The sequence below is a fragment of the Glycine max genome, chromosome 8, assembly GCF_000004515.6.
Source record: "Glycine max cultivar Williams 82 chromosome 8, Glycine_max_v4.0, whole genome shotgun sequence".
Classification (NCBI taxonomy): Eukaryota; Viridiplantae; Streptophyta; class Magnoliopsida; order Fabales; family Fabaceae; genus Glycine; species Glycine max.
In genome coordinates, this window is record NC_038244.2 from 13,217,091 (window position 1) to 13,241,636 (window position 24,546).

At 36.8% G+C, this 24,546-nt stretch overlaps 2 protein-coding genes and 1 non-coding gene across 4 annotated transcripts; all 3 read left to right on the plus strand.

Moving 5' to 3' along the window:
- The first annotated feature begins 347 nt into the window (after window positions 1-347).
- Window positions 348-1,009, plus strand: LOC100527791 (uncharacterized). The gene has a single exon (NM_001250526.2). It carries the CDS (start codon window positions 404-406, stop codon window positions 707-709), a length of 306 nt encoding a protein of 101 aa, NP_001237455.1. The 5' UTR covers window positions 348-403; the 3' UTR covers window positions 710-1,009.
- On the plus strand, window positions 854-6,053 carry LOC121175304 (uncharacterized). The gene is made up of 5 exons (XM_041018224.1): window positions 854-3,728; window positions 3,798-3,901; window positions 3,966-4,052; window positions 4,132-4,479; window positions 4,557-6,053. The coding sequence occupies exons 1-5, from the start codon at window positions 2,114-2,116 to the stop codon at window positions 5,583-5,585; spliced, it is 3,183 nt and encodes a 1,060-aa protein (XP_040874158.1). The 5' UTR covers window positions 854-2,113; the 3' UTR covers window positions 5,586-6,053.
- A 12,329-nt stretch (window positions 6,054-18,382) lies between these two features.
- LOC100802322 (uncharacterized) lies at window positions 18,383-22,132 on the plus strand. Of its 2 annotated transcripts, none has more exons than XR_001389485.2 (4): window positions 18,383-18,660; window positions 18,759-19,095; window positions 20,426-20,499; window positions 21,495-22,132. It is a non-coding gene; the product is annotated as an uncharacterized protein (transcript). The 2 variants fall into 2 exon arrangements; XR_001389484.2 differs by having other exon boundaries at window positions 21,527-22,132.
- Window positions 22,133-24,546: the final 2,414 nt, after the last annotated feature.

Below are 24,546 nucleotides of genomic sequence, written 5' to 3' on the forward strand. Positions count from 1 at the left end.
ATAAAAATAAATGCAAAATACATAAACTAACCTGACTTCTTATTTTTAAAACAAAAAGATAACCTAACTTTACTCTTAAATACCGTAAAACAAAACTATATATACTTTTGAGACTGTGAAGGATGCATCTCTCATGATTATTGAACATTTAATTTCTTCATTGTCCCCATGTTGAGACCGAAAACCATTTTTCATTAGTATTAAAAAAATTCTCATGATTAGACCTCTTTGTCGAGACAGAAAACCATTTCTTGCACTTGTGAGTTGGCCCCAACAAAACCTAGAGAAATAACTCAATCCAAAAACTTAAAAATCTATAAATAGAGCAACTTCAACGTGCTCCACTCGTGCATTCAGGTTCTTGTCTTTAGCCTTTACTTCTTTGAATTTACATTTCATCAACATGCATCCACTCTTGTTCTTGTCTTTAGCCTTATACTCACTTTCTTCTATATCCTCTGGAGAAGCCAATGAAAGCCTAAGGGGCTTCAGCATCGACCTTATTCATCGCGACTCACCATTGTCACCCTTTTACAACTCTTCACTCACCCCATCAGAGCGCATCACAAACGCTGCCTTGCGCTCCATTTCTCGATTAAACCGAGTATCAAACTTTTTAGATGAAAACAGACTACCCGAATCTCTTCTAATCCTAGACAAGGTTGAATACCTGTTTACACTGGAATTTGGTAAACAACCGCTAGTCTAAGTTAATTGCTTGCGAGATCAACTAGTGAATCTCAGGAGCATGTCACTTGTGTATTTTGCGTTTAAATGTAAAGCTTTTGAATGTTCATCGTTGCAGCAAACACTTACTGGTTCGAAATTTGCAGAAAGTAAAATTGTTTAACAGAAATCGAAAGGCTGGAAATAACTAGGCAAGGAAAGGAAAATTGCAGAATGTAAAGGCTCAGCGAGTTCATTCGATCGAATGAACCATTTAAAATGCAGGAATTATAAAACGAAACGTAAATTGCATTCGAAATGTAAAGTTTACAGAAACTTAAAATGGTTCACAAACAAACATACATTCTCCTTGTGTACTCGTTTCTCTCTGCGCTGGATACTTTGAGTGTATAAGGATTCTGTAGAAATGATTTGCGACCCTCAAAAACTAACTAAAACTGCTATATATAGACATTCGAAAATAAACTGCCCTAACGGTCGAACATTATCCGAATGCCAAGTGTCCTGCCACGTACATCTTACATGCACATAACTGCCCCTTAGAACGGTTATCCATCTTGCTCGAAGTCGAACTGGTTTAGTGAAGATTTGTTCAGAAATTATGCTAAGTCCAGAACTCTTGCTGCCTCGACTTCGACTCGTCCATACACCAGTTCGAATTGCCCAATAACTCGAAGTCCTCTTTCTTGTCTTAGCTTTGTACTTCGTAAATACTCCTTTGAACCTGGGAATTCCTTCTTAAAGACTCTCCTCTCTTTTCGATTCGAGCAGGTCCTGGCCAGACTCTTGCTCTGTAATACGCTCCGAACCTCGAGACGACATCCAATGCATACTTAGAACATATTTTAGCTCGTCGAAAATATGGGCTAACAAATTGCCCCCAAAAAATGTCTGCTTCGATTCGAGATCGAAGGAAGATGAGAAGTTGACATTTTTTCTCTTCTACCAGCTTTCCTGAAACGACGTCACGATCGCACGTTCACTGTGTAACCGTCGCCTCGATCTCCATTACCCATCATTAATTCCACCTTTCTAGGCTGAGTGGGACACGTGTCACGCTGGGGAGTAAAAAGGGAAATCTGATGTGATTGATTTCTGACCCTTGATTCTTATTATATTATTTTCCCTTTTTTTAAAGTGAAACCCCATAAATAGCGCCAGAACTACAGATAAAACCCCTTCAGCTTCTTCCAAAACCCTTCTTCTTCCTTGTTTCTGAAACCCTTCTTCTTCTTTGCTTCATATTTCCGGCGAAACCTTTCTTGCTTTCAGATCTTCCTATTAACTTGTTACTCCTTTCATCATCAACCTCACCGTATCTCTGAGCTTCGCCAACTGTTCTTCGTGAACCCAAGCTCTCACTCACTGATTCTATCAACTACAAAACCCTTCACGAGAAAATCATCCTTTTTTCAGATTTCTCATAATGTCGCAAGGCCAAGCAGTTCCGTTTGCTGGGAAATGGCACCGTTTCACAGTCAGGAACGACGGAGAGAAGGTGGTTCCAGAACCACAAGGTGACGCCGAACACACAGAAATCTGGGAATCGGAGGTGATGATCCCTTTCGCAGTAGAAAGGACAGTTTACGCTTTCGGTGGACCTCTGCCAGACCAAGAGTCACTCTCGAGTTCAATGAACAAGGTATTCCCCTGCTACCCAACTTGCGAACCTAGGATTTTTGATAGTGAGCCTTACAACTTCAATTGTTTAAGCAAACCCCACAAACTCTTTCGATCCGCCCCGTCAATAGCCCATAGGGATTACATACCTTGGCTTGATCGAGTCGAACAAGCGTATGAGGATTTCTGGAAGACATATGGCATATTTGACTTAATACAATTCTCTCGATTTGGTCCTGAATATCGACCAGAAATGCTGATAGCAGCTATGCATTTTTTCGAGTCTTCTACCAACACCTTTCAATTTAAATGTGGTATGATGACCCCTACTCTTTTAGATGTAGCTGCCCTCACAGGCCTTAGGCCTAGCGGAGAAACGTATGATCCCACTAAATCTAGTGATAATATCAAGCTAGTATATAAGGAGAACACCTTTTCCAAATATATAGCTGAACACAAAGGATCGGTCGAAGAGGAAGTCTCTGATGAAGAGCATGTAGCCTTCTTGACCCTATGGCTATCTCACTACGTCTTTTGCACAAAATCCTTGCAAGTAGCCAAAAGATTTATTCCAATGGCAATACAAATTCATGAAGGTCAGAGCTTTGGATTTGGACGCCTCTTGTTAGCAGTACTATACGAATCGCTTGGTGAGGCATGCGATGACCTGAAGAAATCGAAGGATGGGTCTTCCTTCTTAGTATCTGGGCCTATGTGGCTTCTCCAGTTGTGGCTTAATGCCACTTTCGAACAAGAAATGGGATTAATAATCCCACAAGATTATGCTGAAGAAGTTGCCAATCGCTCGATCGAAGGCCAGAGAGCACTTCGATTAACACCCAAAACCTTCGATCAAAACCCACAAAAGCTGTTCCTCAAGTACATGAAGATTTTTCTGAGTTTTGACAAGTTTCTTCCCCAACATGCTCCATTCATTAGTCGAGAGGTCGGCCCGGCCTGGTTCACTGACGATTTTCCTGCTGTCGATCCGGACAATGAAGAAGAAGTGAATGAAATATGGTCATTTTATTTGAATCCACAGATCCTGTCCTGTCGTACAGGTGTTCAATCGAACTATTTAGGCCTGGTTGGATACCAGCCAAATTTGGTTTCAAGACAATTTGGCCTCTCACAGATCCGTCCCAAAAGCTTGTTCGAAGATCCTAGAGACGTCATAAGAGGGGCCAATCTTTCAGAAAAGACTTTCAAGAAATTTTTGAAGATTTCTCTTGATGAAAATTATAACCTGCATCCTTTTGAGTTCAACCATTCCCACTTCTGCACCATGGGATTTGTTACCTGGTGGGAGAAATATTATTCGGGCCGTTCGGTCGGAGACACAACTATCATGATTTCCAGACTTGAGAGTGGTTTTACCCAACCAACGGTCGAAAATATCCGCTCAAACCTTCAAGCTCGAGGTATTAATATTACTTTTGACTTTCTAAATTGATATGTATTTTTGCCTTTTCTAATATTCTTACTTTCAGGCAAAACAATCATGACAAAGAAAATTGTTGAAACGTCTCGAGCTGATGTGAGACCCAAGAAACCCACTGGGGTGAAGATCCAAGAATGGAAACAAGAAGAGAAGGTAACTCTTCTGAACTTATCTTTTACTCTTAACGTCTTTGCCTCATATTTCTTTATTTTTTCAGAGTCAAAAGAAAGATGATAGCACCGAGACTACCACGACCTCAAAACGCTCGAAGCGTGTGGTCATCGAATTCGACGAAGAAAAAGATGCAAGTTTTATTTCTAATGTCAATATTATAACTCTCTTTCAAGTCTATATTCTGACATTTCTCTACCCTCATAACACAGGAAGAAGAGGAAAGACCTCTTGTAAGAAAGAGAAAATCACCTGAGACTTCGACCAAATCTGCTGTCCAAACAGAGGCAGGCGATTCCCAGGCTCAAATGCCTAAGAAGAAAAAGAAAGTGAAGCAGATCGAGCCTGAACCTTCTGTGACGGTCGAGGGTGGTGAGCCAATCAGGAAGAAAAAGAAGAAGACAAAGTCTTCAAAAGAACAAGGTGAGAATCAACCTGTTGACGTCCAACCACCTTCGACTGATGTTGGCGGCGCTGAAACAGAAACTACTCCCTCTATTGCTGAGATGGGCAACCTTGTCGAACAACCGGACTTACCACAAGAACACCCTACCGTCGAGGTACCATTCTTAATATGATTTTAATCATAGCTAATACGAAACTATTTGTTAACCTTTTTCATGACAACTCGAATCAGGTACAACAAAATGTTTCTGTAGAAGAAATACCCTCATGTGCTCGAACCTCTCCTGCTCCTGAGACGGATGCAGTGAATGTTGAGGAACAGGGTGAAGGTCAAGGTATTGGACCCAGCAGTCCTCAGGGATCGAGTCAGAGAAGTTCATCTGAAGAACACTTTCCCGATGAAGAGGCCATACAAGAGGCTGAAGCTGGAGGTTCAGACATTTTCCCAGTGTCTTCGACATCTAAGCTTTCCGCTAGCATAGGGATCGCAGAGGATACATTCATTCAAATGCAAGACGAAGACCCTGCTGCAGCCCTTCGACTCCTGCTGAACACCAGTCAAGCCAACACCTCAAGTGAAAAGAATCCTGGTGCTTCGTCCTCATCTGATGCTGATATAACCTCTACAGTACGCCAAGATTGCCTGCTTTTGAAGTTATCAATGGAATACGCACGGGCAGACGTACTTAAATCCATTGAAGAGAACCCTTCTGCTGCTTTTGGGCACCTGAACTTTTTGAAGAAATTGCATAACCCCCTTACTTCTGATGAAATTCTGGGCAAAGTTATACAAATCGAGTCCATTATCGATCAATTTGCAAATACTGTGCAGAAAAAACGCGAAAATGGCGCCAGACTCGATGCCCAGAAACAGGCACATATCCTTCTGCTCGAGAAAGCCCGAGCGGCTCAACGTGAAGTCGAGCGTCTCACCAAAGAGGCGAAAGAAGGATCTTCTGAGATCAAAGCCTGTGATGATAATATCTCCTCCTGGGAGGCAACTATTACAAATTTGCTGTCTCAGGTCGATGATCTAAGGCAGAAAATTGTAACAGAGCAGGCTAAACGCAAAGAACTCCAGGAGAAGGCCGCTGATTCGATTCAGAAGCTGGTTGCCGAAAAAGGGAGGGAAGGCCTGAAGGCCTTTAGTGCATCTCAAGCGGTAGCAGATGAGGCGAGAGCTATGGAGAGTGCTGACCAGGTTTTAAGCAAAGAGATGGCCACCTTGAAGAAGCTATATGAGGATTTGATCATGACTTAGTAGAATTTATGATTTTTTATTTCGAATTCTGTATTTCGATTCTACTCTTGATGTAATAGACACATGCCCTTTCGTAGCAATTTTACTGTTATTGCCATTTTTATGTTTCCATCACTTCTGTTTATTCTATGCTTATTTTAACTTCGAGCAATGTTGGTTTATATTTTTTCAAATATTTACCATTTATCCTCAAAGTACGTTTCTGAGGGGTTAATTCCTCTAATTCATAAGCACCATTCGAATAGATCTGAATTATTTTAAACGGTCCTTCCCAATTTGGGGACCATTTGCCCAAGGCTCGATCCTTACTATCCATGGGCAGGATAACCTTCCAAACTAAATCTCCAACATTAAAAGTTTTCGACTTCACTTTCTTATTATAAGCTTTAGCAACCCTTTCTTTTTGTTTAGTCAAGACTTCTAATGCTCTTAATCTCTCCTCGTCTAAATCAACTAACTCATCTGACATCATTTTCCAATAATGGTCGATCGGAATGTCCATTTGTTTTTGTACTCTAGCTGATTGCAAATGTATTTCGACCGGAAGTACAGCATCGTGCCCATAAGTTAGTCGAAATGGGGTAGTATTAGTTGATTCCTTAGGAGAATTTCTACATGCCCATAGAACTTGATCTAACGTTTTATTCCAATTTCTTGGCTTTTGGGCAATGTGTTTTTTAATCAAGTTAATTACAATCTTATTGGCTGCTTCGACCTGACCATTTGCTTGCGCGTAATATGGTGTTGAGGTTAACAATCGAAAGCCAGTTTTTTGGGCAAATTCTTTCATTTTTCGTCCAGTAAAAACTGAACCTTGATCAGTGGTAATTGTTTCGGGAATACCACACCTATAAATAATATAATTTTGAATGAAACTAATTACTGCTTCCTGATCAACATTTGGCAAAGGGACTGCTTCGATCCATTTTGTAAAGTAATCGATACCAACTATAATATAACGCTGGTTCTTAGAAGAGGCAGGCTTGATTTCACCAATTAAGTCCAAAGCCCATCCTCTGAAAGGCCAAGGTTTGATTATGGAATGTAACTCACTAGCAGGTACATGCTGTATCCCTGCATGCTTTTGGCATTCCTGACAGCCTTTAGCGAATTCTATGCAGTCTTTTAACATCGAAGGCCAATACAAACCTTGTCGAAATAAAAGCCATTTCATTTTATGGCCTGCTTGATGTGATCCACAAGCCCCACTGTGAACATGGGAAACTGCCAAGTATGCTTCTGATTCACTTAGACATTTTAACAACACTCCTTCTGCAGTCTTTTTAAACAAATCATTTTCCACAATCACGTAATTTAAAGCCCTATATTTGATCTTTCGAGCCACATTGCCTATTGGATTTTCCAAATATTCAATAATGGACTTTCTCCAATCATTATCTAACATATTGTCAATGGCCAAAATTTGAATTTTTTCCTGAAGATCATTCATACTTTCATCTTCATTATTTTGTGGTATACTTGCCCCCACAAGTTTTGGCATTGGCAATTTAGTGCTTAATGGCTCTGGTAACACCAGTTTATCTTTTATTTCGATCAACTGAGTTAACTTTTCCTTCGACATTTTGTACCCTGAAGCTATTTGGGCTAAATCATTTGCTTCTCGGTTTTCTTGTCGAGGTACATGCTCAATGTTGATATAATCGAAATGATTCAGAAGAGAACTTGCTATAACAAAATATTTTGCTAAGTGTTCATTAACACATTTGTATTCTTGTGTTAATTGCCTCAACACTAATTCTGAATCACCTCTTATATTAACATTTCTTGCCCCCAGGCTAATTAAAATTTCAAGGCCTGTAATTAGAGCTTCATACTCAGCCTCATTATTAGAACAAAGCCCTTTGATTTTATATTTGAACTTAGTTGGAACTTTATTGGGGGATATTATTAAAACTCCAATTCCAGTTCCATGTTTGTGTTTCGAACCATCGAAATACAAAATCCATGGCTCTGTATCGACATAGTCTTGCGACATTTCGACCACTGAGTGATCTACAATAAAATCTGCCACAATTTGACCCTTAACAGATTTCAAAGGCTTGTACGTTAAAGAATATTCTGTTAATGCTAAAGCCCATTTTCCAATTCTACTGTGTAAAATCGGTTTTGACAACATGTGCTTAATAACATCATAATGAGAATACACATAAACATCAACAGGCTTTATATATTGCTTAAGTTTTGCACAAGAGAAATACAGACAAAGACAGAGTTTTTCTATGGCAGTATATCTAGTTTCTGCATCATTTAGTACACGACTAAGATAATAAATTGCATGTTCTATGCCATCATCATCTTCCTGAGCCAACATGCTACCAATGGTCTTGTCAGACGCAGCAATATACAATTTCATAGACTTGTTTCGACTAGGAGGCATTAACACAGGAGGCTTGATCAGATATTCTTTAATTTCATCGAAAGCCTTTTGATGCTCTTCATTCCATTTGAATGGTTCATCTTTCTTGAGTCGAAGTAATGGCGAAAAAATCTGAGCTTTGCCACTTAGATTCGAAATGAATCGCCTCAAGAAGTTGATTTTTCCTAGCAAAGACTGAAGCTGTTTTTTAGTCGAAGGAGGCTTCGTCTCAAGAATAGCCTTTGTCTTATTTTGATTTATCTCAATGCCTTTTTTATGCACCACGAAACCAAGGAAATCTCCTGCACGCACACAAAAAGCACATTTTAATGGATTCATTTTTAATCCATGTTTCCTCATTCGTTCGAAAGATTGCCTAAGATAATCCAAATGGCTATCTTCTGAGGAGGATTTGATGATTATATCATCAATATAAATTTGCATAAATGTGTCAATAAAATCATGAAACATGGAATTCATAGCCCTTTGATAAGTGGCCCCAGCATTTTTCAACCCAAAGGGCATAACCACCCATTCATAAGTGCCTAAAGCACCAGGGCATCGAAATGCTGTTTTCGACACATCATTTTCAGCAATAAATATTTGGTTATAACCAGAATAACCATCTAACATGCTTAAAAACTCGAAACCAGCTGCCGAATCTACCAACATTTCCGCTACTGGCATAGCATATTCATCTTTAGGTGTAGCATTATTTAAATCCCTAAAATCTATGCATACTCTAAGAGTTCCATTCTTTTTAATGACAGGGACTATATTTGCTAACCATTCGACATACCTGGCAGCTCTGATGAATTTACACCTCAGCAGCCTTTCGATCTCTTCCTTGATCTTGGACATGATTTCTGGTGCGAATCTTCTTGGTAGTTGTTTTACTGGTCTTTTTCCCTCCTTGATAGGTAACTTCATTTCGACCAATTCTCTGCTTAACCCAGGCATTTCGTGGTAATCCCAAGCAAAACAGTCTTTAAACTCTCTAAGAAGAGGCACCAGCTTTTCTTTTAAACTTGAGGTGATATTGGCACTGATATAAGTTGGCCTTTTAATCGAGCCATCTCCCATATCGACCTCTTCCAAAGGATCTTGAGCCTGCATCTTTGGCACCTCACTTACGGGATTTTTCTCGAAACCCAGCGGCTCATCGTCATATATGCAATCCAGTCTTCGATCCTTTGTTTCTTTATTCTCATGATCTTCGATCTTGGCTTCAACTGCCATATTTTGTTGAGACTCAGCCTCGAAGGCCGTATTTAGTCTATTTTCGGCCATATAAGCCGTAATTCTGGCCCATGCAGCGGCCTCAGTCATATTAATCTTCATATATATTCCACCCAGTTGGTGGAATGACTCCATCTTCAGAGGGAACATCATTAATTTCCTCCCTCTCCCATATAAACCCATAAGTAGGATGGAGTTTGACAGAGTGGACAACATTGTCACTCGATTCGACAACAGCCTCCTTGTCACCACAAGGCGCTATGTTAGCCAACTTTTTGTCAAAGGTTTGTGCAGTAACATTATCGACCTCTGACTTATAGAAGCTTTGATCCGCCTCTATATTTTCCACAATCCCATCTTCCCTCCAGATAATGAGCTTCTGGTGAAGGGTAGATGGCACAGCTCCAACTCCATGAATCCACTCCCTTCCTAATAGCAAGTTAAAATTAGCCTTAGACTGTATCACCAGGAAAAGAGTTGGTCGAACTATACTGCCTACAGCAACATCTACTTGAATGGCTCCCAAAGAATAGCCAGTTTTACCCTCATAATTCGAAAGCACAATGTTGTGGGCAGATAGATCAGTGTCATGTTTCCCGATCTTGTAGAGCATAGATCGAGGCATTAAGTTGACAGCCGCTCCTCCATCAATGAGCACTTTGTTGATTCCAACATTCTCAACTTTTGCTCTGATGAAAAGAGGTTTGAGATGACTTTTCATCTGAAAATCTGGCTTTTCGAAATAAGCTACTTGCTCTTCCACACAGCCATTATTCATAACATAGTAACATACTGGCTTTGGGTCAGCCATATCAAAATGATCGAACTCACTTTCGATCTCAGTAACTTCAGATTGGACATCATATTCAGATGGCAAGATAGATACCACACAGATGACATCGAAATCTGGCTCAGAATCCAGTAGATCCTCATCCTCCATCTTATCTTCATCCACCGGAGGCAGGAGTCTCTCCTTTACTGGCCTCCTAAATACTTCTTTATATTGGCCCATTTGCGGGTTCTGCTGGGCCAATTTCTTCTGACGCTGGAACCTACGCCATTGGGTCCTCGTCATAGGATTCTTTCCTTTGTAATTGTTCCTATACGAGTACCTATTGGCCTCCTGTGGGCCAATTTGCTTCGTTCCACTCGAACCACCTACTTCCATAATCCCTTTGTTGAACCTTATGAGTCCCTGGTGCATCCATTTTTCGACCGGCACTGAACCAGGAGGAGCGAAAGTATTCCTTCGACCTGACTTCTGATTAGTATTCGACTGCACCATAACTCTTTTGCCTTTATCGAAACGTTGGTTCTGCCTTGCCCCCTTGTTAACAACTTGGTATTTCTTGAGGCCCTCAGTAGCCTCCTTATCACATACTGCACTGCAGCGAGGGCAGAGCATCACAATCTTATTTTCGAGTTTGCATCTGTTCAAGAAATCAATTAACTCCTCCTCAGCCTGAGGATAAACAACCTTCATCTGTTCGTTGTAATCCTCTTCAGATACATCCTGAACTTGCACATGGGACACCTCCATTGTTTCGACCATCATTATTTCTTGGGGCTCCGCATAGAGAGTTTCGGCAGCTTTGGATGTTTCAGCATTTGCCTGAACAACCTTTGGTTTCTCACCAAATTTTAGCCTTCCTTCGTCAAGAGCCTTTTGAACCAAATCCCTGAAAAGAACACAACGTGAGGTTTTATGGCCAAGGAAATTATGAAATTTACAATAACCCCTTTTTTTCTGTTGTTCGATTGGGGGTACTTTCAAGCCCTTAGGAACAACAATCTGGCCATCTGTGACTAATAAATCAAATATTTCATCACATTTAGTTATGTCAAATGTATAAGTTTTAGACACAAATTTATCATTTTTAGGTTCAACAGGGTTTTTTCCATTGGAAGGTCTAAGGAGTTTACAAACATAAGGAGGTCCAGGTTTTAATTCTGCTAAATCAACCTCACTGTCTTCGATATCTTCATAAATAATATCGAACTCCTGGTCACTGTCATTGGTTTCGACATATGCAACCTTTTCCTTCTTGTGGAATTTAGAATTTCTAGCCTTTTCGGCCTTCAACCGTTCGAGTTGTCGAACTCTATCAGCCAATTGAGCCATATCCCTTAAATACTGGGTATCTAATTTCTTTCTAATCGAATAGTCTAGGCCACCAGCAGCCATTTCGACTAATTCATGTTCAGGGACTTGGGTGAAACACCTTGCCTTTAAGAGTCTGAATCTGTTCAAATAATCATCAATTGATTCAAGTGCCTTGCGTCGAACGCTGGCTAACTCTTTAAGGCTGATCTTAGACTGTCCCATATAAAATTGCTCATGGAAAATCCTTTCCAATTGGTTCCAATTATGTATGGAATGAGGAGGAAGGGTTGTAAACCATGTAAAAGCATTTTTAGTCAAGGAACTAGGGAAAAATTTCATTCTTAAATTTTCATTATTAGCCAAATCCCCTGCTTCGACCAAATATCTAGCAACGTGTTCGACAGTGGACTCATTTGTCTCTCCCGCAAACTTGGTAAACTTAGGGATTTTCACACCCCTTGGTAATTCTGTCTGTAACACATACTCAGATAATGGAGACACAAAATTAGGCCTATGTAAGCCTAAGTTCAAACCATTCTGCACCAAAATCGTTTCGACCATTTGGGCTAGGTTATTCTGCATATCGAAACGGTTTTGTTGAATATTCCCTATTACTTCATCAGCATTTTGGTTCCTATTTACCAATACTATACCAGGGTTTGGTTCGACCTGTTGGACTGGTGGCTCTATGCGTGCCGCTGGTTGTGGTGCTTGAGCCATTTGCATCCCGGGGTTATTAGGCATCTGTATCTCTTGGACAGGCGCCTGTATTTGGATCTGTCGAATCGGTGGTTGCTGTATGGGTGGTGCCCCAAAAAAGTCAGCAATTCGACTTATTTGATTTGTTAACGTTTGGTAACTGTCATTTGTATTTTGAATTAAAGGGTTAATAACAGTTCCTATTTGTTGTGTTAACATGTTAACCATATCATGGTTACTTTCATCCATTTGTTGTCTGAGTGACAAAACGGATGTATTAGTTAAATGTTGCGGAATTACCCTACCTTGATTGCCCGCTACAGATCCTGATGGAGAGGCCATATTAAGATTCTCTATGTTTGGTTGAGAATTTTGCAACCCTACCATCAAAGATGTAGGCATGCCATATAGAGGATTTTGAGGCGGTCGAAAGGGACTTCCACTGGGATTCCCTAAACTAGGATTGTTCCAAGGGGCAAAAGCAGACGCTGACGTGGTCGAACTTGCCAACGTCATGTTGGTCATGGGAGAGGTTACCCCTGTCTGATTCATAACCGTCGAAGCGGTTGAACTAATTGTGCCAACAGTTTGGTCAGGAATTGCTCCTATACCAGAATTTATATTGGCATTACTGACAGATGTTTGCGTTGGTTGCCCCTCCATATTTGGAAGGTCATTGTTTCGATTGCTTGGGGGTGGTCTAGCCATCCTTGTACGAGTTTTGAATTCTGTTAAGTGTGGAACAGATTTCCCACTTCTTAAATGCATACAAAATCAAAACAATTAAGAAGGCAATAAACCAACTGCAACAAACAAAACTTTAAAAATAATTTAAAACCAAAACACACAATTGACCGGTCCCACTGGGCGTGCCAATTTGTTTACACTGGAATTTGGTAAACAACCGCTAGTCTAAGTTAATTGCTTGCGAGATCAACTAGTGAATCTCAGGAGCATGTCACTTGTGTATTTTGCGTTTAAATGTAAAGCTTTTGAATGTTCATCGTTGCAGCAAACACTTACTGGTTCGAAATTTGCAGAAAGTAAAATTGTTTAACAGAAATCGAAAGGCTGGAAATAACTAGGCAAGGAAAGGAAAATTGCAGAATGTAAAGGCTCAGCGAGTTCATTCGATCGAATGAACCATTTAAAATGCAGGAATTATAAAACGAAACGTAAATTGCATTCGAAATGTAAAGTTTACAGAAACTTAAAATGGTTCACAAACAAACATACATTCTCCTTGTGTACTCGTTTCTCTCTGCGCTGGATACTTTGAGTGTATAAGGATTCTGTAGAAATGATTTGCGACCCTCAAAAACTAACTAAAACTGCTATATATAGACATTCGAAAATAAACTGCCCTAACGGTCGAACATTATCCGAATGCCAAGTGTCCTGCCACGTACATCTTACATGCACATAACTGCCCCTTAGAACGGTTATCCATCTTGCTCGAAGTCGAACTGGTTTAGTGAAGATTTGTTCAGAAATTATGCTAAGTCCAGAACTCTTGCTGCCTCGACTTCGACTCGTCCATACACCAGTTCGAATTGCCCAATAACTCGAAGTCCTCTTTCTTGTCTTAGCTTTGTACTTCGTAAATACTCCTTTGAACCTGGGAATTCCTTCTTAAAGACTCTCCTCTCTTTTCGATTCGAGCAGGTCCTGGCCAGACTCTTGCTCTGTAATACGCTCCGAACCTCGAGACGACATCCAATGCATACTTAGAACATATTTTAGCTCGTCGAAAATATGGGCTAACAATACCTAATGAGATTTTACATCGGTACCCCTCCCGTGGAGCGTCTTGCTGTGGCAAACACAGCGAGTGATCTCATTTGGGTACAATGTTCCCCTTGCCTAAGTTGTTTCCCCCAAGACACCCCATTGTTTGAACCCCTCAAATCTTCCACGTTCAAGGGTGCCACATGTGACTCACAACCTTGCACATTACTCCATCCTAACAACCGTCATTGTGGAAAAGTAGGTCAGTGCATATATTCATACGAATACGGTGGCAAATTTGCAGAATCATTCACCGTTGGATTAGTAGGCACTGAAACCCTAAGTTTTGGTTCCACGGGTGGTGCACAAAACGTTTCATTTCCTAACTCTATTTTCGGGTGTGGGATGAGCAATGAAATCAAATTTCGTTTTAGCAACAAAGTCACGGGTGTAGTGGGTCTTGGGGCAGGGCCACTGTCACTAGTGTCACAACTAGGAGCTCAAATTGGTCACAAATTCTCCTATTGTTTAGTTCCTTACGATTCAACTTCCTCTAGCAAATTGAAATTTGGGAGTGAAGCAATCATAACCACAAATGGGGTTGTGTCCACTCCCCTCATAATCAAACCCAATTTGCCTACCTTCTACTTTCTCAACCTCGAAACCGTCACCATTGGACAAAAGGTGTTGCAAACGGGTCGAACCGATGGCAACATAATCATTGACTGCGGGACACCCTTGGTGCATCTTGAAGAGACCTTTTACAACAATTTTATGGCATTGGTGCAAGAGGCCCTTGATACTGCGTTAGTGACACATCATTCGATACCACTCAAGTGTTTTGGTAGAACTGGCCGTGAGGTTCTTCCTGATATTGAACTTCAATTTACCGGAGCTAGTGGTGCAGTGAGATCTAAGAACCTTTTTCTTCCAATAACCAACCTGTTTTGCTTGGCGGTGGTACCCAGCCAAGTAAGTGGAATTTCCATCTTTGGAAATATTGCACAGGTTGATTTTCAAGTGGGGTACGATCTCGAAGGGAGGAAAGTTTCTTTTGCTCCTACTGATTGTTCTAAATTTTAATTAATTATTATAAATTTAAATTTTATATATATGTATATATGAAAGAAAGTGCTTAAAGTGTGCTTTCTTTTCAATAAGAACCGATGTTGTGCTAGGTTTGAAAGGGGATATTTTGTTTTTTTATGATTGGTATGTGTATGCTTGTCCTTTAAAAAGCCTGAAACAATTAATATGTTGTATCAAATAGACTTTGAAGGCAGGGATTTGATGCAGGAGTATCGGTTAAAATACTCCTGGTATTTTTTAATAAAATTTGTCTTTTTGATTAAAACAAAATCTTAGTGCATAATTAGTACTTCAATCTGATCTGTCTATATATATATAATTTATGAGAGAATACTATCAATGATGATGATGGTGACAACGATAATAATGATAATGAATTAATAATAATTGAAATATTTTATGATGTTATAATTGACATTTTTTATATTTTTTTTGTGAATCTTTTAGATATTTGTATTAAATTTTAATTTAACTTTTTAATATTTTAATCTCAACAGTTTATTATTTTAAATCTTTATATGATAGTTGTTATTAATTGTCGTCATGTTTTCAAATATTAAAGTGTTCTCACAAGAATAAGAATAGTAATATATAAATATGATATATCATATGAGAATAACCATCTTATATGAGAATAAGAATGATCATTTTTAACTGTTAATTAAAATGGAAGACCTAAATTAAAAATCAATGTAAATAATATCAAGTAATATATATAGTTTTTATTTAGTTATAAGTTTAAAATATACTATGCATGTACCAACAAATCATTAGTTCGATACCAAACTAAGGTGGGCAATCAAGTCTAACAGAGATTAGTTATCGATAAAAACCAGTGAATATTTCATATCAATAGCATAACAAAAAAAAGTACTATGTATGTATTATTTGTTTGTATGAAGCTTCTTAGTCATTTCATTTGTAAAAATATGTATGAAGGTTCTATGTGTTCATTTACAACCAAAAAAAAATTAATGATGAAAATCTTTTTTCGTCTTCGATTTTGGGGTGACAAAATTTTAGTGATAATTTTTAAAACAATTAAGTTATATGTATTGTCCATGGTCAATTCTAGTTATTAAAAAAAGTTTTACCAACCTAAGTATTTTTTTTCACTATCAAATTACTTTTGACTCAAAAACAAATTAATAGATTTGTTTGAAGGTTTGATGCACACAAACTAAGTTATTGTCTTACAAATAGATCGATGTACAATATAAGTTCATTATCTTTTTCTCTCAGGATTTACAAAAGAGGTTTTGAAAATTTTACAACTTATCAAAATTTTGAATACAAAAAGAATGAAGACCAGAAAGAATATGCAATTCAAAATTCATAACTTGAGCTCTTTACATCTTTTAGTATTTATATATGGACTTCTTTAGCAAGTAACTGTTCTAAGTAAATGATCTTCTTTGCGTCTGTTGGATCTAACACTCAGGAAAGCTTATTCACCGTAAACCACATAGATTGTTAGTCAACCGTACAAAATCAAAATTTCACGAGACATTTTTTGGTCGAAAGAGTCTTTTATAATTTCTATATAATACACCCGACTTAATTTCTTGTTATTTACTGTCACATTAATTAATGCACCAAATTAAGTTATTTAACATTTGGGTCATTAACCAAGATGAGGCTCAGAAGAATCATTTTACTCCAAAATAAGACAACCGATGGAAGGATAATAGTTGTATGTCAAATAAAAATTTCCAAATACTTTCTAGTTATGCAAAAAAAGGCTAAATAACTTGGAGATATAAAATGAATTGTATGATTAAAAAAGAAAGAAGAAAATTTTGACAAGTTTATTTCCTTCTACTAACAAAACAATCATTACAACAAACTAATATTCGCAGGTGATGAAAAAAAATAAACAACTGGCGTTGGTTCCTTATTTTTATTTTAGGTTACAATTTAGTCATTTGTTTTATAAAATTACCAAATGGTTCTTTATTCATTAAAATATGTAAAATGGACCCTTAAGTAATGTATTTTTCAATTCTTTTGGGATATACATGCTATAAAAAAATGCCTAAATCATTTTAAAATTTTAATAAATAAGGGATTAGTTGTAACTTTTAAAATAAGCAAATTTGTATTTTTGATCTTCGTACTTGTCTTTAATTTTCGAATTTGGTTACCCTTTAAAATTATTCACGCATTTTGTTATCCTTTTTTATCTAATAACGCAATCTTGATTCTCAAGTCCAGATTTAGACGTTGACGGAATGTTGACAGTCACGTGTCACATTTTGATTGGACGATGACTATCACATATCATGTTTTGATTGTCATGGACCAATCATATAACATGATACGAGTTATCTATTGTTCAATCAAAACATGTCAACATTCTTTTGTAACAAGTCTAAATTTAGACATTTAAGGATCAAGACTGCGTGATTGAATAAAAAAAGAAGACGAAATGTGTGAATAATTTTAAAGGATGACCAAAATTGAAAATGAAAACAATTAGAAGACTAAATTTGTAATTTTACCTTTAAAATAATAAGGATTAAATTGTAACATAAAATAAAGATAAGGTATATATGAATAGTTTAGAAAAAAAGTAAATACAAAACTTAAAAAGCGAGATTAATAAATAAGGTGTTTCGTTAACTCCGAACAGAAGGGGCAAAAACACCAAAATGGGGCACTTTTACAAATTATTTATCAAAAATGGGCTCTTTTGCAATTATTTCCGGGGGAGGTCTGTTTTTTTATTGCAAAGCGCCCCCCAGAAAGACGCCTCCACTGTGCACGTGACACGTGGCATTGCACGATAAGATTGAAAAGACAAATAAATAACCATAATGTTAATGACATATAAACCAAAAGTGATCTCTATCGTAATTTAATGGCCAAATCAAAAAAGAATTGACCAAATCAAAAAACATTTTAAAACATTTTAGGAATTCAAAATGTATTTTAGGTGAAAATGTATTTTATTGAAAATGTACTTATATATACTTCAAAAAGAGAGATTAATAAAATATAAAAAAATAACAAATAATACTAATAATAAAAATGAAAAAAATTTAAATTTTTGATAAACAAATTAAAAAATATACAATTTAAAGTGTATAAAAAATAATCTTATTGAAATTTTGGGGTGGGGGGTGTGGGAATATAAAAAAATAACAAATAATACTAATAACAAAAATGAAACAAAATTTAAATTTTTGATAAACAATATAAAAAATATAAAATTTTGGGGTGGGGGGTGTGAGAAGAAGAGAGGCTGGGGGTGTGAGAAGAGACTGGAGGGTGTGAGAAGAAGAGGCTGGGGGGCAGGCGCCTGGCTGCCTGCGCTAACCGTAGCGCCTGCAGCAGGGGCGCCACCAATAGTGCCTGACCCCTGGGCGCTACCAAAGGCGCCCGCGTCAGGGTGCTACCTGCTGTGCCACGTGTCACGTGCACAGTGGAGGCGCCTGTCTGGAGAGCGCTTTGCAATAAAAAAACAGACCCTTCCCGGAATTAATTGTAAAAGAGCCTCTTTTTGGAAAATAATTTGTAAAAGTTCCCCCTTTTGCTGTTTTTGCCAACAGAAGGTGTATATCTGTTCATTGTATTTTATTCCTTTGGTTGGAAGTCAGTCAAATTAGCTGATTTTGTCCCTTAGGCTTTGGTTCTCTTATTTATCCACTCACAACACCCTTTCATGTTCTTTGCGAAGATCCTTGTTTTTGGTGCCTCCTCAAATACTGAACAACACCTCCAGAAACCTTAGTTGCAGCTATGAGAAACTCATCCAGCAAAATGTGGTTTTTTTGCAGTTACCAGTGACCTCCAATCTTCTTCTTCTTCTTCCTTCCCCAAACATTCTCCCTTTTCAGGTACCCATTTCCATTTAGGCTCCAAAAATGTTGTCTTTGTGGCACTGATATGAACCATGTGCATAATCTTCTAGTCATGCCCTTGCCATGTTTTTCAGGGTTGGATGATGCTTTGATGAGTTATCTCTTTGGGAAGAAGAGGGCAACTGACATTGCTCACATGATAGGTGCAAAAGGCTAAGCTACTGGTTTCGACGGTTCCAGCTCCACCAGAATGCTAAGATAAGAAGAGAAATTTGCTATTTTCATTCATGATTGGTGCTGTTATTACACTATGATATTTATACTGAAATTCTCATAACAGAATTTGTCCTTTTGTGATTACAGAATATCAGCAAAATCGTTATTCTTGTCTCCTGATTGCTAGCACCAAATCCTTGCAGCGCTACCGTATCATTTCCACACGAGCAAAAGGATTCAGACCAAATCCTTGAGGTAAGCGGGCCTTACAATCCTCCTTTTGGTTTTGCTTACTGTTTGCACCCCTGTATTTGCTTGGTGTGTAACTGCTAATGGCACCCCTGTATTACACTATGGTAAATTGTTGTTACTGCTGTATCTTGGTCTTTGCTTGTCATGATCTCCCCTGTATCTGTTAAGCTATCATCACATGTATGTACTCATTGAAAATTGAAATGCTTCTGTTTTCAAAATTTCTGCTTGCTTTTTCCAATTTTCGGGTTAGTATTTGGGGGATTAGTCAGTTTTGTTGTCCAGTACCTATGTTCTTAAGGCCTCAGTGGCTGAGTGTTCTGCTTTTGATTCTCTACAAATATAAAAAATGCACTCACATGTTTGCTGCCTTTAAGTTTTCAATTTTGAGTTGTTATTGTTTCTTCTAATAAAGGGGCAGATTAAAATTTCAGATTTTTGTACATGCTGTTTTTTCTCTCTCAACCATCAGCTTTATTTGTTGTCACAAATAATCATATAAATAATTTTCTATTTTTAATTTTAAGGTATGCATAGGCCGATGTTTTACGAGAACGTGATACTAGAAAATTACATTGTATATGATTGATTATGATTATTTACGCGAGTGTTAGACTTGGAATTGATCTTATGCTGCATTTGTATCACCCAGAGCCACTAAATGCTGAGCAATTTAACTTTTTGTAGTCTAAAATTCTAATAATTTGTGCCAAAATTCTCTTTGCTATATAATTTAGATGGCATCTGTTATATATCCATTTCAGTTTCCATGCTTATAAAAGGTGCATCGGTTGAGTTAAAAGTAAACATATTCCAAGGTTGTTACAGAACTCTATTTAGCCAGACTGCTACTTTTTATTATTCTCATATTTATCTATATAGATTTAGCCTTAATAATAGCTATATATCTTGTTCCTACCAGGGTATGAAAACATGTTGTCCAGAAAGGAGACACTGTCATTGATGCCACTTGTGGCAATGGTTTTGACACCTTAGCAATGCTTAATTTGGTTTCTGATGATTCTCATAATGGTTGTGTGTATGCATTGGACATTCAAAAAGATGCTTTAGATAACATTTCACTCTTGCTGGAAGAATCACTTAATCCCAATGAGGTCGGGACTATAATTGAGCAATTAGTTTCAACTTTTAATTGGTGAAAATATTGTATAAAATAGTCTGTGTTACATAGCCATAGACAAAGTTACTAGGATAACACTTGATCCTAGTCTTGGCACTTGAACTGGCCTTGAGCCTTTTAGTTTTGGTTTAGTTAATTTGGCAACAACTAAGAACTTCCATGTCCCCAACAATAATTTCAAAATACATGCAGAAACAACTTGTCAAGCTCTTCAATATCTGCCATAGTAAAATGGAGAATGCTGTTCCAAGGAATGCTTCAGTTAGGTACTTGCTTCATGTTCCCTTAACCTCATTCCCCTGTTCCTACTTCATGTTTAGAAGCTAATGATAATAAATAACTGGTGCAGTTAATTTCATTAGTAAACCCTCATTTGAGTCTCTGAAATTGTAAACATTTATCACTTTAGTCCTTGAATCTGTAAAATTATTGCTGTTGTCCCTAACTTTGCAAAACATCATTCACTTTAGTTCTTTATTTATATGAAGTGACAGTGAAAAATAAAAGGGAGAAAAGGACTCAAATAAATGACCTTTAGCAAAGTCAAGGATTATGTAAAGTTTGGAACTAAAGTGATTGATGCTTATCATGTTGGAGACTAGGACTGGGGTATACTCTTAATTTAATTATACTGTTCATTTAATAGATTTATTGAAAATAGAATTATAACTTGGTCTTTATGCCAACTTGGTCTCATCTGCATGCATCTTATTCAAGGCTAAACAGATATGTGTCAAAATTTGCAATGAATTAATATAAAATCTTCATATCATGCCATTCCACTTTCATGGCCAGGCTTTAAAGGCTGATTTGATTATAGATGTAGGTTGGTAAACTCACATTTGATAAGGTCCATATGGAGCTAGTTATATATTATTGTTGACTAATGATTGATTATGTCATTCTTATTAGATCAGTGGATTGCAATAACCATACAGGAATACAGGATACTACCAAAACAATTTTCAAAGAATAAGATAGCCCAAGAATTTTATTTTAAATTATAATTTTTCCATGTTTCCATCAATTGGATATGAATACAAAACAAGAAAAAAATAGTAATTTTGAATGTTGATTTACAAGCCTAACCATCAGTTTAGTGTCTACTTAAACATTACATTGATCCAAAAGATTATCAATATTAGCTGTAACCCTGAATATTTATGTATTTATTATTATAAAACTGCATATCATGGTGAGTTGCTGTGTATACAATTTCCTGATCATTTAAAGCTTGTTTCTATCATAATATTCTGCATAGGCTTGTTGCATTCAACTTAGGTTGTCTTCCAGGTGGTGACAAAGAGATAATAACAAGATCAGAAACAACATTACTAGCATTGGAAGCTGCATAGAGAATTCTAATGCCAGGTGGGCTTATCAGCATAGTGGTTTATGTTGGGCACCCTGGAGGACGGTGATAATTCTAATGCTTTACTTTGTGTCATTAATATATTAGTAGGTCCTTGAACTATTTGAGAATTTTTAATAAGGTCTGTCTTTAAACTAAAAAGTTTGTAATTGGGTCCTTGATCTTCATTTTTTGTAACTGGGTCCTTGGAGTTAGTAAAACCATGACAAATTGTTATTTTTCAGGTGATTGCAAACCATCATAAACCAATTCCTGGGGCTCAATTACTAAAATTGTACAAGATCAAGGACCTAATTACAACTTTTTTAGTTTAGGGAGGGACCTAATTACAAATTTTCAAAAAGTTCAGGGACCTATTGATGCATTAAACCAAGTTTTAGTGACTTTTTTTTACTGTAGTATATTAAAGGGAAATACTCCCTAAATGTTTTTGTACATTATTTGGTCAGTTTTGTATAATAATGGAAAATACTTCCTAAACAATAATGTTTTGGCTTGTTTCCATAGAAGAGTTGGAAGTTGTTGAATGTTTTGCTGGTAGATTGTGTGTTGAGAATTGGATCTGCTGCAAGCTCCACATGTTTAACCGGCCATGTGCTCCAATACCAATTTTCTTATACAAAAGATAATGTAAATTAATACCTGCTCTGATTTCTTGGTTGCAATTCATTAACGTTCCTAATCCTTATAAAACAATAAATTCTATTTTTTGTCAGATTTTTTTTTATCCATAAGAATCAAAGACAGTTGTATTAAGGGGTTTATAATACTTACGTATCCAGCTCAACCAATTGAGTTAGACCTCCCTTGGTTTTGTCAGATTTATTTAACCAAAGTTATTGTCTTTATCAGAGACTCCACTTGAATTCTTCCCTCCTTGCACTTCTATGAAACTTGCTTTTAGGCCTCGAACTACAACTTTGATCAAATTTGGTACATTGAACTACAAGCTCTTTGCAGGACCTTATTTTTCTTTGAATGTTCCAGAAAATTTGAGCTTCAATTTCAGTATTATCTTTACTTGAATACCATTCAAGATTGGAAACTCTAAAATTAAAGCCTCAGAAATGGTCTGGGATATACATATGATTTGTGACCCACTGTCCATTAGCCTAATTTCTCTGCTACTTTTAGTTGAACTACATGCAGCATCAAACAACTGCTCTGTTAGGGAAAAAGCCAACAACTTGAGCTCCCTGGGCTCTGCTGATTTGATTTATTTTTGCAAATCTTCTAAACATGTCCAAGTTGATTACAAGCTCTATATTTAACTCATGACCCAAACCAACCAAAGTTTTCTGTATGGTTGCTCTTTTTATAATGGAGACAAACTTATTTTTCTAGCCTCCCCTTTGTTGTCTTCTTCCTCCTTTTTTTCTAACCAACCAAAGTTCCAATGGATATTTGAGAAAAAAAAAAATTCTTCAAGAGAGGATTTTTTTTTTACTTAAACCTATTTGGAAGGCACATCAAGATTTTTTTCTACAAACCCGTTGATCACCAAGCAATCTGATGTGTAACCACCTTTAAAAGTCTATCTGTAAAATCTTTGATGTATTCACTTTCTTTCATTTTCACAGCTTCAAACTCTCGTTAAGTTCAACACTTGCATTCTTTTTGTTCTTTCACTCCTTTGGAACTTCTTCAACTTATCCCATGCCTCTTTTGTAGTCTCAAGAGTCAGGATCTTGATAAAAACATTATCGTGCAGTGCTAACTGTATAATGGAAAGTGCTCTTCCTTCCTTTGTCATTATGATTTCTCATTTGAGCTAATGGTGGCGGATTACTTTCATTTTCCACCACATCCCACAAACTTTGAGCTCTAAGATAAGTCCTCATTTTTGCAGCCCACAAATGATAATGCTCACATGCAAATATAAGAGGTGGAGGTAAAGATCTACCGCTGGAAGCCGTTTTTTGGTGTTTGGAGGTTTTTTGTGAGTTTTCTTATTGGTTTCTTCTCACTCCGTTTTTCATGCTTTTCTCTCCTTCAATAAATCTGTATTCTCTCTCTTGTAGACCCTTAAAGATCAAAGAAACTCTTGATACCATGTTATAAAAACATAAACATATAAAAACTAACATATGCAAACATGTAAGGAGTAAATTAGACTGATATATTTCACATTTTTCACACAGCTTAACTGTTACAACCAGTGATTTAAATATAAAAAAAACTAACGAGTCTTTCATTGGGTAAAACAAGCAATAAATCATGGCTAATTAAAAATTGGCATCATTAGCCCACAGCTACTAAATCAAATTAAAATATGCTTAAAAAGTAATCAGTTGTAGGGATATTTTAAAAGACAATTGGGAAAGTCTCAGATTTTAACAATTTACAATGCCTGGTTTCAAAGAGATTTAGTAGCACTTGAGTACATACTTTAATACAATATTTATTTAAGATCTAAATAACATTTTGGTCCCTATACAATATGGTGTTTTCTATTTTAGTTTTTTAAAGTTTTTTTTAGTCCTTTAAAGATTTAATTTTTTTTTATTTTAATCTCTATTATCAAGTAACAACAATAACAAATAACATATTGACGATGTTAGTAGTCTATTAATTTGTCACAACATTAAGGAATTAGATAAGACAAACACGTATAATTCTTTTTGGTGAATTATATTTTAAAATCAATCATCAACTGTTTTGAATATATGGACGTGACTGTGGACATTAAAACCAAAACAAAAAACTTTAAAGAACTAAAATAAATAAATAAAGTCCTATAAAGATCAAAAATATATTTTCGTCTTTATTTAATAATAAGTTGTTGTACAAAAGTTATTTATACACTTGATTATGAAATTTATTAAAAAAAAAAGCTTATTTCAACATTTTTTTGTAAAATTTATAGAAACATATTTTAATATGATTTATAAAATTATCATAATTCACTTTTACAGACACGAATAAGGTAAAGAAATATTTT

What these genes read in the sequence shown, in the direction of transcription:
- LOC100527791 (NM_001250526.2), top strand. Translation starts at nt 404, where the DNA reads ATGCATCCACTCTTGTTCTTGTCTTTAGCCTTATACTCACTTTCTTCT.
- LOC121175304 (XM_041018224.1), top strand. Translation starts at nt 2,114, where the DNA reads ATGTCGCAAGGCCAAGCAGTTCCGTTTGCTGGGAAATGGCACCGTTTC. An exon ending in AATTCGACGAAGAAAAAGAT is followed by an intron (nt 4,053 to 4,131) that starts GCAAGTTTTATT and finishes CTCATAACACAG; the next exon opens with GAAGAAGAGGAAAGACCTCT. An exon ending in AAGAACACCCTACCGTCGAG is followed by an intron (nt 4,480 to 4,556) that starts GTACCATTCTTA and finishes AACTCGAATCAG; the next exon opens with GTACAACAAAATGTTTCTGT.